Source organism: Camellia sinensis, chromosome 14, assembly GCF_055761805.1.
Source record: "Camellia sinensis isolate YWXY chromosome 14, ASM5576180v1, whole genome shotgun sequence".
NCBI classification, from domain to species: domain Eukaryota; kingdom Viridiplantae; phylum Streptophyta; class Magnoliopsida; order Ericales; family Theaceae; genus Camellia; species Camellia sinensis.
In genome coordinates, this window is record NC_138974.1 from 115,523,890 (window position 1) to 115,538,853 (window position 14,964).

At 33.6% G+C, this 14,964-nt stretch overlaps 2 protein-coding genes across 10 annotated transcripts in view; one reads left to right on the top strand and one right to left on the bottom strand.

Moving 5' to 3' along the window:
• Positions 1–13,980, top strand: LOC114309788 (Ankyrin repeat family protein). Of its 2 annotated transcripts, none has more exons than XM_028255594.2 (8): positions 1–132; positions 2,242–2,534; positions 11,130–11,609; positions 11,706–11,858; positions 12,192–12,287; positions 12,378–12,425; positions 12,502–12,938; positions 13,255–13,980. In XM_028255594.2, the coding sequence occupies exons 2-8, from the start codon at positions 2,264–2,266 to the stop codon at positions 13,858–13,860; spliced, it is 2,091 nt and encodes a 696-aa protein (XP_028111395.2). In that variant the 5' UTR covers positions 1–132; positions 2,242–2,263; the 3' UTR covers positions 13,861–13,980. The 2 variants fall into 2 exon arrangements, with proteins under 2 accessions (XP_028111395.2, XP_028111396.2); XM_028255595.2 differs by having other exon boundaries at positions 43–132; positions 11,367–11,609.
• LOC114309790 (pentatricopeptide repeat-containing protein At1g08070, chloroplastic) overlaps positions 10,700–14,964 on the bottom strand; it is a 21,702-nt gene continuing 17,437 nt past the window's right edge. For 2 of the 8 annotated variants that reach the window (XM_082907211.1, XM_028255604.2), the window contains exon 3: positions 11,134–11,282. The gene's annotated coding sequence lies outside the window, so the exon portion shown is untranslated. Of the gene's footprint in view, positions 11,071–11,133; positions 11,550–13,053; positions 13,836–14,964 lie in introns of those variants that run through there. The other 6 variants (XM_082907210.1, XM_028255599.2, XM_028255605.2 and 3 more) reach the window with 5 other exon arrangements.

A 14,964-nucleotide genomic window follows, 5' to 3' on the forward strand; every position in this document is an offset into this window, starting at 1 on the left:
TTTTTTTCCCTTGCTTGTAAAGCAAGGATTCCTTGCTAGTGTAAGTATATATACTAAAGTTTTGAGTTCATCATGGAATGGAAGTAAGCAATTGGCATACCAACGCAGTGCATAAGTTCCACAATACTCCCGGTTGGTAGAAAAATTGCTCCTTCTTTTTATTGTTTTATTTTATTTTTTTTAAAGTTTTTTTTAGTCACAATATGTCTGGTGTTTTGTTTGACTAATTCCCATATATGTTATCTTCTATGCCATGATTAAATTTAAGGTGGTGTTTGATTTACTGAAATAAAATGAAAGTAAAATAATAATTTTTTAGTCTCTTCTGCAATTAGGAGTGAGTAGGTGAAACAAAAAATTCGCTATTCGAATCGGTCCAGTCCAATTCAGTAAGTTTGATTTGGTTTTTCTAATCCGTAGTTCTAGATTGGTTTGAAAAATTAGCAATCCGTTGTTTACAGATCGGTTCCAAATTATGATACACGGTTTCGGATTGAATCTGATCTGGACCGTTTACTATCCCATCCTACCATTATACCATACGCCTGCTATATACAATCTCAATTTTTGTATATATATAACTCAAATAAGGAACCCTTCCAAGAAAAGAAAGAGGCGCTGGTCTAAATGGAACTACCACTAGCTATCAATAATCAATTTATTACTGTTACAAATTGGTTTGGGTTGCTGTTGTTGTTGCGATGTGTTGATGTTTTTCTTGCTTTTTTTATATATATAAATTATTTAGTAACTATTAAATGAGAGTTTCTTTTATATTTATTTATTAGATGATGAACTTATATTTATTTGTTTCATGTCGAATGTTTTTGGAACAATGTTATATAAATTTTATTGTGTGAAACTATGGTTTCAAACAAAACCGATCCGTGTTTAAATGGTTTAGTTCCATAATTTGAATGGTTTGGATTAGTTCTAATTTTTATAAAACTGTAATTCATGAATTGATTTTGGTTTCATCTCAAATCAGTCCAATGCGGACTATGTTCACTCCTATTTGCAATGTATTTTTGTTTGCGATGAGCTTCTCTCTAATCCAGAGGCATTGTCCGTGATCGTGGGGCCTGCCATGGGCCTTATTTTGATGATATGTGCCGTTTATTTTTTTAGGGTCTTCATGTGTACCATTCATTAAAATCAATTAAATTGATTTGATAATCGTAACATCTCCATTTTATTGTGTTAATTCTAAAAAAATGGATGACGAGTGCATTTTTAAAAATAGATCATTCATTTTTTTAAGAAAAATGCAATAAAATGAAAATGTTATAATTGTTAGATCGATCTAATTTTTTTTTATATATATATATATATATATACATGATATGCATAAAAGTCCTAAAAAATGAATAACTCAAATTATCGAAATGGGACCTGAATAATACCTCCCTAATCCAGATGAGGATCGGAGAAGATTATATCTTTTTTTATTTTATTATTTTTATTGAATCCAACGTGAATCTAGTCTCATTTGAAATAATCAAGCACTAAAAATGCGGTGTTTGACTTTTTAGAATGAAACCTCGAAATACCCATTCCTATGTTTAGTTTGGAAATAGAATTATCATTTATTAATTTAAGAAAATAATTGGTTCTTTGAAAAATTAAGAAAGATTTTGCTAATGATAGTTATAAGTGCTGACAATAATTAGAAGCATATAAGAACAAAATATTTGTAATTTTAAAATACTTTTTACATATTTTAAAATACATAGATCTATATATATATATATATATATATTTTAAATAATTTTTTTACATATCTCTCTCTATATATTTTTTTATACATTTTTCACAACTAATAATAACTCTAAATTTGTTTTAACATTTTTCAATTAAAAGTTACGAGTAAAACACTACCCACATCTCAAGGGAGTAGATACTAATATTTTTTTTAAAATCATTTTGGTCGAATCTTAAAATTGTATTATTCTTATATTATGTAATATTTTATCATTTCCCACTATACCCTACTCAGGGTTATTTGGGATGATCTAAATAAATGTATTTTTTGATTTTTTTATGAAATATGGGTTGAGTTTGGGTTGGGTTTGAAGTGATGTGTTAAAGAGGTGATGTGACTTAAATAAACATGCCAAACTAGTCCTAAATATTTATTTTTTCCAATTATTTTTAGTTTTTTTTTATTTTTTTATTTATTTAATGTGTGAGAATGTGGGTTTTTAGATGACAAAATTATCCAACTTGATTATATTTGTCCAGGGCATTCTTATTAATAACAAGGATGGAAAGGAAAAATGATGACAAGGCGGCTCATTACCACACCCAACGGTCAATTAGCAAAGAACCAGAAAAAAGCCAAAGCCCCAATACTTCTGATGACGATGACGATGACGATGACGATGATTCAGAAATCACCAAAGAGCAGCCACCAAATGAGGAATCACATCCACAATCACAATCACAATCAAGTCCTAACTTTGATTCGGATGATAATTCAGAGGAGTCATCAAGTGAGGAACGGGAAACATGTCCAAGGAACTTAGAAGAAGAAGGTGAGACAGCTTTTACACTTTTTCTAGACAAAAATATTTTAAAATTTATTTAGAATTTAAATTGTGTGAATCAAATTCATTATTGATATGTCTCATAACACATTCATTTTATTTTATTTTTTTGTTGAGAAAGATCAAAATCAAACATTCATAGATATCTAATAGAGTCATACAACCATAAAACTTACAGGAAGCTTTGTCAGCCTTTATACATGGCTAACTTAGCTTCATCATGAGCACATTTAACCTTCTGTCTAGAGGCCTTAGATAAACATACATAATCAAAACGATTACAAAAATTAACTTTTTTTCTTTTCTTTTCTTCTTCTGATTGGCAAAAGAGAAATTTATTGATAAATATTCGAAATCAATAAAGAAAGCAGATGGGTACAAAGAGTATCATAATGGAACAAAACAATCCCAACTAGGTTGCCACCGAAATTCCCGCCCAATCATATGTTAGTACACCATCAAAAGTTGGTGAGAAACCAACAAATTGAGTGTAATAACCAAAAATACGAAACCGAAGTCTACAGTTATTATAGTTCTTAGGCAACTCATCAGCCCAGCACAGCCATCAGTTCAAAGAAGCAGCCAACCACACTTGTTATTAGATGCATCTTCTCACCAACTGAATATCCCTCACAATATCATTGACAGAATAGAGGCATCCAAGATTATGTGATTTCAACCAAAGTGCTACCCTTACTTTAATTAGGTCACATTACTAAATTTGGTTGCTTATCAGAAAAAATGCACTCATTTCTGCTCTTACACACAGACCAAATTACAGCTGAAGGAACAGCTCTCCAAATCTGCATTTCCTTCTTTCTGAAATTCCAGCTCATCCACCATTGTAGCCAACACTCAACTGATCCTTGTGTTACCCATGGCAGCCCCACCAATGAAATATGCATACCCAGACTTGCCACACAAATGGGCAGAACAACAGAGTACGATTCAAGGACTCTAATTCAGATTTGCAAAACACACATGATAAATCAGCATTATCCCTCGAGACACCTATTCTACTGAGAAAATCAGCTGTTTTAAGTGTTCCTTTCCAGGCTAACCAGACAAACTATATCTTGCAAAAGAGTATGCAACTCCCACTTCACCACCCTCCTTAATTTCTTAATCATCATTAGCAAAATGTTGTGCTAGATGCACCATTTAAGCACTTCCAAGCACGCCTGTGCTTCCGCCACACTCACTGACGATGCAACAAAAGTGAACTACTTCTTCACCATAGGATTTCCAATGTTGTCCAATGATACCCATGTTGCACCATCTTTACGTGATTGCTCTGCATTGTTAGCAATAACATATATAGGAAGATTCAAGAGTAGACTGAATATTATTGCTCATACTTAAAAATTGTTTGTTTGATGGTAAATTCAAATGGTTTATCTAGTCAATCATCCAAGCCGGTTGCACAAGTTGATGTTTAAAGACTGCCTTATTCAGATGAATCCAAATGCCCCATAATACCTTAATAGCAGCCACAATAGCCTCCTCATCTGGTCCATTATGAAACCAGTTTTCTATCCATTATTGTGTCCACTTGCTTTGCCCCATAATTAAAATCAAGGCCTAAACAAGATCCTCGCCAAATATGTTGTGAAAAAGGACAGGAAACACAGGTGTTCTCTATAGTTTCTTCTTGGTCAAAACACTCCACATTTATTCCTCGACATATATCAACTCTGTCCTAACAGGCAATATTCTATGAAGTATTTTCCATAAAAAGAGTGCCCACTTAGGAGGTATATTGAGATTCCAAATCTTCTTCCAGCACCAACTACTCACTCCTATTCCTTCCAATCCCTGAGCCGAACCCTCCTACAACCATAAAGTAGCCTGTTTTAACCGAATACTGACCATCCTTGCAACCTTTCAATACAACACATTAAGTTTAGTCTCTACTTATACACTCACCTTCTAAATAGATTTATGAATATTTTTTCTGACTATGTATCTTATTATTTCTTGCTATTAATTTTTTACACAAAATAAGTTGTCAAAGTCATGTCCAGTCGGTCCAGTGAGCCGAATATCAAAATAAATAAATAAAGCTTAATAATATACTTCAAAAATTCTTTTGGTTATTATCAATCAGCTGTGAGTTGGATACTTTAGTATGGTGTTACAGTTAGATCTTAAGTGATTTCTAATGGGTCAAGTTTCTACACGAGTCTATTCTCTTACCTCTCATCAATGTTATAGTGTGAGTTAAGATATAATAGAAATAAAGTAATACAATAAATAAAAAAAGAGTACTACTATTAGCACCTATCTAATTTCTTTGCACCCTCCAATTCTAACCCTTTTTTTTAATTACAATTATACCCTAAACTAAAATTATATTAAAGGACAACTTTTAATGCAACACCCACCCACCAAATGAAAACAATTAGAATGACACTCTACAATATTGTACACCCACCTCCATCCCCATCTATACATATTCCTTATCAATCTAAACCCTAATCGTATTCTTCTTCATTACCATCCTAAACCCATGTATTCATCTTCAATGAAAAACATTTGAAACCACCTAATCAATTAAGGTTTTGTTTGGTAGTTTCAAATGTGCTCGGTGTTCTAAATCAGTTAACGTTGCAAACAATCTTATTACAGATTTTGAGTTTCTACATTTGTGGTCGTTTTCACCATTCGTTGATACTTATATTGCAATGAAGGAGGATGACAACAACTTTGATGAGGTTGGTGTTGCATTGGTAAGTTTATCTAGTTGCATTTACGATTCTGGGTTGTTTTTGGTTCGATATTAGTTTGCCGACTATTAAGGTTCAATTCAGTAATACAGTGCTGAACAGAAACATTTAGTTCAGTAATACAGTGCTGAACATAAACATTTTGTTCAGCATTAGAATGCCAAATGGTTTCATTTTGTAGAATTTTCCCCCATTTCTGTTTTTTTCTGAGGGTTGTTTCCTCTAAAAACCCCTGTATAGAGAGTTTAAGCCCGAAATAAACAAAAAATAATACGTGATGAGGACTTGGAGGTTGCTTGAGAGAAAAAGAAAGAGAAGGTCGAAGAGATTTTCCGATGAGATTTTCGACTGAGATACCGTCGTTCACAATGACAAGGAGAAAGAGACCATTGTTTATGAGAGAAGGAGAGTAGAGAGATAATCAATTCGTCTCTCAATCATTTGTTGTTCTCAATTGTCTCTTAATCGTTCATCGTTTACTAAGAGAAGAAGAAGAGAGGGTGTGCAAAATTACGTGAGTGTGCACTTGGGTGTGATAATATAATGAATATAGGTAAAATTGGTATTAAGTGAAGTGTTCAAAGAAATCTTATTAAAATTTAGGGTTTAAGGTAGGGGTTCAAATAAATGAGGAGTCCAACGAAATTAGGTAAATACTAATAGTAGCCCTCTAAAAAAAATGTCAAGTCTCCCCCTTCCTTTTTTACCCCTCCTCTGTGTTAGCTATAAAGAACATGGCTAATGGGATGGTTAAAAATTTATTAAATTGTGTTATATAACAAAAAGTGGAGCTCAATTTTGTGTCAAGTGTTTGTTAATTTAGAGAGTGAGTGAGTAATGTGTGTTGAAGTATCTTATGTAAGTAGGGTTTACTTGCTTGTGTATAAATATGTATATATATATATATATATATAAAATATTATAAATAAAAAAATGATTATAATATTTGGAAAAGTATGTTATTGATTAGTCTCTCGCTCCATTTGTTTTGATGTAAGCTATTTTTGTTAAAAATATTTTACTTATTTTTCATTGCTTTGTTGAACAAAAAGCAAGTAAAACATTTTTTAAGAAAAATATTTTTGCATTATTTTGTTAAGAATGGCTTATCTTTAAAAATTTCGTAAGTCAATTTTTATAAAGTTGACGCTCACTTACTATCTTTTCAATACATTTCGCCTTTTCAAATATATATTTTAGCTAACTAAAAAATCTTAAATGACATTTTATTGAATCAAAATTTATTTATTAGGCAATGAAATATTTTTATTTTAAGTGTCAACCAAACATTAAAAAATAAAAAAAAAAATCTATGTAAAATTATTTTATAAAAAAAATACTTTTTTATATAAAATATTTTACGTCTAAATAAATGAAATTTTGACAAGCTCATTGGAGTATGTTATCCGATCCCATAACTTATTAGAGAGTCAGTGGAGATGTTCTTAACTTGTTAAGTAGAGGTTATTTTGGAAATTATTGTTTTTGTTGATATTTTGACTTTTTTTATAAAAGTACATGTAAAAAATTAAAAAATAATTAATTTTTTAATAATATTTTTTTGATAATTTAACTATTTTAATATGTCCCCAAATGCTTTAAATGAAATTGGTGGGTGCTCTCAAGTACGGTTTGACAAAAGTCGTGTGATATTTTTTTTTAACACAAATTGTATATTAGAGGAATAATTTACACAAAAAAAAAAAAAAAAAAAAGTGTTGATAGGAATCTCAAAAAATTATTAAAAATTTTACACTATTTATATGAATGTAGAACAAGCATTACATGAGCCCCACATCCATATGATAATTAATTTTTAGCAAAATTTTTAAGGTCACTAACATTTTTACACCGTCATAATTTTCAAAATTTGTTGGTGAGTCCAATGCCTGCCAAAAAAAAAAAAAAAAACAAAAACAAAATAATATTGTGAAATTCTTAAATGTACTCAAGGAAAAGATTATGGGTTGTTTTGGGAAGTTGGTAAAAAGTTGACTTTTAGCTTTTTATCAAGTTTTTTGGCTTTTTTAGAAGTGATTTGGGAAATTGATAAAAAGCTGACTTTTTGCTTTTTAGTTTAATATTTATTTATGGTGTCAAATCAAATTAAAATGACCAAAATACCCTTACCCAACATAAGAGATTTATTTTTAAAATTTTTTTTCATAGGCCATAATTTGTAATTTTACGGCTGCGTTTTTGGCCCTTGCCAAATGGCTTTTCTGGCGTTTTTGGCAACCACGTTTTTGGACATTTTGTCCAAAAACGTGGCTTTTTACCATGTTCCCAAAATGATTATATATATATATATATATGTGTGTGTGTGTGTGTGTAGGGTATTTTGAGAAGATGGTTAAAAATAAGTTTTTTGACTTTTTTTTTTTTGTTAAACGTGTAAAAAATGTAAAAGATGATGTGATTCAAAATGGATTAAAAGCTGAGAAGTGGCTTTTAACCCACTTTTGGATTGAGGATATGATTTTTTTTTTTTTTGTGCATGTGTACATAATTTGATATTTCTTTTATTTGCAGAAAAAAGAGATTATTTTGATGAATTAAATGGTACAAACGATACAACAAAATTATATCAATATAAGAAACGAAGAAAAATAAAGCAGCCATCGTTACCAAACAGCATATCCCAATAACTAATTAATCAAATCCAAAGCCCAAAACCCCAAACTACGGATGCAACTCGACAGGTTTAGACAAGTTGAAAGCCTATTCAACCCAAGTCCAGATCCTCTAGATTGATCTCTCTTCAGTAAGATCTAATGACTGATATTAAGAGAAATCAAAACGATGTCGTTTCAATTAATACCCCAAAAAAAAAAAAAAAAAACAATAATGCAAAAACAACAGCGCATAATGAAGAGGGAGAGAGAGGAGATCGCCGGTACATCACCAACCTTGCTCTCGTTGGCCAGCGGCCACCTTTCCCCCACCCTTACAGACCGTCACCAGTCACTCACGCTTTTCCTTTGATCACCCATTGCATCCCGCACTCTTCTTTCTTCTGCTCATCTTCCCCAAAACCCTAGATCTAGCCCAGCACTAAGAGATCAAACCCAACTTCACCACCACCGATGGCTAGAGATGGTGGGAGATGGGTAGTCACTGGCGGAAGGGTCGAATTCCTTCCGATTCACTGGTGATGGCGGTGGTGGCTAGGGGTGTTAAAAAAAAATCGGTGGAATTGGTATATAAACCCAATTCGGTCCAAACCGTCAATTCAGTCTAATTTTTTTAGTTGCAGTTCTGGTTCTTATTTTGAAAATGGTAAAACCGTTCAATTCGGTTTGGTTCTCGATTCTAAGACTTTGGTTACAGTTCCAAACTGGATCGGATCGTAAAATATTTGTTTATTATTTTTTTATTTTTATATAAAAATTACATTTCGATTACGGTTTTAATTTTTCTGTGACGGTAAGAAATGGTTCGATTCTTAATTTACTCTAAAACCGGACCATTTAGATTCATGTACACCCTAGCAGTGGCTAGACCCAAATCGTTTTCCAAACAACAATGATGTCTTTTTCTTTTTGAAACCCACAGCCGACAAATTCCGCCGACCCACCCCTCTTCCTCCCTCCCCATTTGTAGTGCCACCACTACTTGAACATTCGTCTCCAACAAAATCGAAGGGTGTAGCGTGATAGAGATCACAAAGGTTGCCAAAATTCACTCACACAAGCTTGGGTTGCTCAACATAGATTTGGGTCATCGCCGTTTTGCCATGGGTCTCACCGTTCGGTCGTGTGTCTCATCTTTCACCTTGGGTTTTGCGTTGTTTGCCGTGAGTCAATGTCATTCTACTAGAGCTAGATCGCGACAGGGGTTGCTAGTAAGAGATTTGTGAAGAGAAGGAAGAGAGAGATCTCTTTGATTTTATTTATTTTTATTTATATTTTTGCATTAAGTAAAACAAAATCATTTTGACCAAATGACATCGTTTCAATAGACTGTAGGAAAGTTCTAGAGAGAACTCTAAAAATCCTAATGCATTCAAGCCTAGCCCAAGTTCTATTAAGAGTAGTTCAAACTTGCCCAAGCCCAACTTGCGATCCAAATTTGTTTGCTCAAGTCCAAACTGAGCTAAGCTCGAATTATCTGAATTGCACATAGATTCAAGATTTTAATTTTTAGGTTGATTAATTTATTAAATTAAGACTCTATTAACATTTTTTTTTTTGATAAAAAAGTAAATAGTTTATATAATATGAGAGAGATGGAGAGGAGAGAAATAAGAATTAAAACCGATGTGCCATTACAATGGTTTGCAATTTAATATACAAAATAAACATGATCTAATGATCTAAATTATTTAACATCAATAATTTATATGTATATTTAAGTATTTGATATATATATATATATATAATTCGAGCTTCAAGTTACCTAGTGTCTCTGTCCAAGTCAATTCAAATTTAATTCAAGCTTTTAAATTTCTACCCTAACTCTTACCGAACTTAAACGTATATTGCTCGAGTCCTAAAAAATTTTTAGATTGACCTTGAATTGCTTAAGTTGAGCCCCCTCAATTACACTTCTAAATCAAACAACCAACACAAGAAGCCAATATCAGACCAAACAAATGAGAACAATGCAAAACTCCAAACAAACAATAGACAACTTTAGCCCTCAAAGCACCAACACAATTAACTCTACAAAGAAGTGGCAACAAACCAGGCCCATCAGGAGCCCCGAAGAGAATGGCAACAAGAGGCCCAAATTCCATATCAGCAACAACCCAAGGCCAAATATCAAGGCATTGACATCCAAATGATTAGTAACAGCAAATTGAGATCTAGACTAATAATCCACCAGGACAAATATCCCCCAAATAAGAGACTATTGAATCCTAAGAGCAAGAGTAGGATACAAAATGTGAGATTAAAGAGAAGTTTTGACTAATTTATTAAATTATATAGTTGATAAGATTTTGTCAATCTCTCCTTATAATCCTGAGTCAATCCAAATATAAGAGATGATACACAATTCAAAAGAATTGATAATCCCAAAACTACAATATTAAAAAAGTTAAATCACATCTAATCCAAACCACTCAAATAAACATAATCATAACTATACAACCAATAAAGGCAACATATTTCTATCTGCAATTGTCAAAATATTTGCAGTATGCTGGCATAAAGCTTGATCTGCAACACTAGAAACTTAGAACCCATGAGGACTATATGAAATTAATTTAGAATTTATTAATTACATATATTGAAAGGTTGAGTTCATTACGGTCTTGAAGAGTGAAGGGTAGGGTCACTTAATTAGGTTCAAAGTGTCTTGATTGTATGTGAATGTATGAATTAATTGTTAGTCTTAGATGTATCTAAAAATCACTATATAAAGTGACATGTGATCATTTGAGGATGTATGAGGAAGAAGAAGAAATTTAGAAGTAAAACTTAGTTAAGTTCTAAAAAGATATTTGAGCCTCTCAAGAGCTCTATACGGCCTATGGGCCGTAGATCTCCACAAATCTCTAGTTTATCTTCTTCACACACGTCATATTGAGTTTTATGTATGGCTTGTTAGTATCCATCATATTATGCTAGCTTCTAGAAATTCATGATGAGTTCCTAGACAAAACAGAACAGTATTATTTTTAACATAGTATGAATCAATTTTTCCAGTCTAGATATCTCCAAAGAAACCCTATGTATAGATTTTGCTTGTACATGTTTTACTTGAATTTGTTTTCAGAAATTACCTTGGTGACATCTTCTTCTGAGTATATAAACCAAGATGTCAACATGTGCTTTTCAACTTTCATAATTATCCTGCAAAAACCACAAAATCAAAGACAATAAATAAATACAGAAAAGAAATCCTTTTGTAGGTAGTGAGGATGAAATGTATCTGATGATTTTATTCAAGTTGGTACATAAGGGTGATTGGGGGCAGATTAAGCACTTCCTTGAGCTACACCCTGATGCACTGAGTGCCAAAATTTCATCTTATGGCGAGGCAGCCCTCCACATTGCAGCCCTATCTGGACACGTAAAGATTGTGGAGGAGTTAGTCAATATGACAAGCGTAGAAGATTTGAAACTTATAAATGATTACGGTGAAACAGCTCTTTCTCTTGCTGCTGGAGGTGGAATCACAAGGGTTGCCAAGCCTTTGGTGAGAAAGAATCATGACTTGCTAGGGATTAAAAATATTAATGGTGTCATCCCTGTTGTTGTGGCTGCTCAATTCGGCCATACAGATATGGTACATTTCCTTTACTATATGACTCAAGAGGAGGACCTAGATCCTGAAACAAGCAGCCAAGGTGCTAAGCTTCTTATTACTTGTATTGTTGCCCAAATATATGGTAATAAAATTTAAATTCTCATTAATATTTAGCAAAAATTTAACTAGCAAGTAGTTTTACTGATTCCCTTAAACGTATGTGTTGGCAATACCATAGATATTGCTTTGGATCTGGTACTATGGTTCCCAGAATTGGCTACTGCCGTATTGGAGGGACATACTGGTGGAACACTAAATACATTGGCTACTAGAAACTCAGCATTCCCTAGTCGAACTCAGTTGGTGTGTTGGAAAAAATGGATCTACTCATGTGGGTACTTTTATTCACTCAACTAAACTTTTATTCTTGGTCTACTAGTTTGCAGGTTCCATCTAAACCCCTTATACTGGGGAAAGACAACCCAAACTTTGAATTTAATTCAGATAAAAGAGAGAAAATAACAAACTTCATGTTGAATGGGTATATGCTAGTGAATAGTATTTATCCAATCAGAACAAAAATGATTTCAAACAACTTTAGGAGTTCAAATTATAGACCTGAAATCATTAGTTTTATTATTTTGAATTTCCCCCCCCCCCCCCCCCCCCCTCTTTGATTATGAATATATTTGAAAGCACTACTGACAAAGTCCTTTGTTGAAAGGCATGCCGGTACATTCATCTCGTGTCTCCAACATTCACAGAGACATCGAAGCATATCCTGGAATACATACTTACCATGAAAATATCATTAAACGAGGTATATTCAGAATATCATAAGGATCGTACATTTTGAAAAATGTGATTATCTTTTGGAGAACACAAGATTCTAATGGTTGTATGCTTGCAGCACTCCGTCATTCGTATGGACTAGTATGGGATCTCCTAAAACTCCTAGGTATATGAAGAGTACATTCACTTCAATCCTCTTTTGAATTTTTTTATGTAGGTCTTTAACTTTGTTTTGATTGCAGTCCCCTACATCAAGCATATATATGTCATAAAATTAAAACATGCTCAAGTCCTTGAGTTGTTGGACTGCATTTCCCAACATATATCAGCTTTGAATCATTCACAAATAAAGGATACAGAATTATTTCAAGCAGTATTCAATGCTATTAAGCATGGGAATGTTGAGTTTGTCGAAGAGATCCTCACAGCGTATCCTGATATCATATGGATTGTCGATGAGGATATGCGCAACATATTTTTATATGCAGTTCTGCAACGGCAAGAAAAGATTTTCACCCTTTTACATAAAATGGGGCCAAAAAAGAACATAATAGCAACTAGCTTGGACAGAGATAGCAACACCATCTTACATCACGCGGCAATGCTATCACCTTCTTCTCATCTTGATGGCATTTCTGGTGCAGCTTTGCAGATGCAGAGAGAGTTACAATGGTTTGAGGTGACCCACACACATTTTCCACATCTTTGAATCCTTTTTTATTTTCTTTGGGTCTTGCAAACAAATGTCCTTGGAGCACAAGAAAAAGACCCAAAAATTAAAAAACACGAGACACTTTTCATTGAATTCAATGCACCTTTTATTTTTATTTTTATTTAAATGAATACACTTTTTTAACATTTTTACCTATTTTCAAGACACTATTGACCTTAATCCCAATATTAAACAATGCCCCAAGGGCACTCTATAGCATTTGCCTTTTTCTGTTCTTATTTTTATTTGGGGGTAAGTGTTAGTTGTGCCATCAAAATTGCAGGAAGTAGAGAAAGTTGTTCAACCAATGTATAGAGAAATACAAAATAATTATGGTAAGACGGCTCGCGCTTTGTTTACTTCAGAGCACAAGAACCTGAGAAGAGCAGGGGAGAAATGGATGAAGGAAACATCAACATCGTGCACTGTTGTGGCTGCTCTTATCGCTACTGTTATGTTCACAGCAATCTTCACCGTGCCAGGAGGTTATGATGGAACAACGGGGAATCCCTTGTACTTGCATCAAAATTCATTCATGGTTTTCGTAGTATCAGATGCTTTGTCCTTGTTCACTTCTTCTAGCTCAGTACTGTTGTTCCTAGGAATCCTTAAATCGCGCTACACTGAAGATGAATTCCTTATGTCCTTGCCAAGGAAACTAATAATGGGTATCGCTTCCCTTTTCTTCTCTATAGCGACCATGATGCTAACCTTTGGCACTACCATATTTATCTCCCTTCATGACCGATTATCATGGATTTCCATCCCTATCATTTTGTTGTCTAGCATTCCAGTTATGGTTTTTGTATTTCCTCAAGTTCCACTCCTTTATGAGATTTTTGTTTCGACATATGGACCTGGCATCTTTAAAAAACCAAAAAAGGGTTAGTTCTGAAATGTTTCCCTTTATGAATATTCCTAATAATCGACTATGCGTGTATTAGATTGAGAGTATGAACTCTGGCATTTATTTCAAGAAATTTTTAGGCATGTAATGTCATTTTTATTATATTTTTACTTTTGTCTTGTATTTGACGTATTTATTTATTTGTTCTTGAGTTGTTTGTGCTATCACACATGCCTTTTACTTCACAAGTAAAATCAGATGTGTGTTAGTGATGCCAATAAGGTATCACGACAGTACAATTTGTGAAGTTATGTCCAGAAGCAAAGAAGCCCTCAAGATCAACGGATGGAGCTGTTGGGTATGATCTTAGTTCAACTGCCAAGATACTTATACAGCCACAAGATCGTTGTCTTATTCCTACTGGAATAGCATTACAAATTCCATTTGGCATGTATGGAAGAATCGCACCTCGATCCGGATTAGCGCTGGAACACGGTATCCATGTAGGAGCAGGAGTTATTGATCCAGACTATCGAGGCGAAGTCAAAGTTCTACTCTTTAACTTTGATTTAAAATTGTTTAAAGTTCAATCTGGCCAGCGAATTGCTCAAATAATTTTTGAAAAGGTTGCACTTCCTCGGATTGTTGAGCAAGAAGGTTTCTTAGGTATAACAGCAAGAGACACCAGTGGTTTTGGTCATTCAGGAATGGCTTCGGAGCCTAAGGATTCGGATTCTGATTCGAACTCCACCCTGAATATCATTGCCATGATGGAAGAAGGAGAAACGGAATACCCACAGGTGAAGAAACTGGAGCAGCTTATAATGAAACACAGGAAGGATCCTCAATATGTCCTTTCTTCTACATCTGCTGTTTCAAACTACAATCCCCCGCAGGATACAATGATGGGTCCTCCAGGTTATCCTCCAGCAACTGGCCAAGGAACAATTAACATTCCCCAGAGACCTACATATGAAGGACAGTCCAGGTTCAGAAACTTCCGAAGGGATGATAAAAGTGAATGGTGGAATTTGCCATCAGCCATGCATTCAACTGGGGCTATGTTCATATTACCTCATCAACTGGGTAGATTTGATGAAGTATTTATGAGATGGGAATCTATCACCAAGGCACATGTGTCAATGC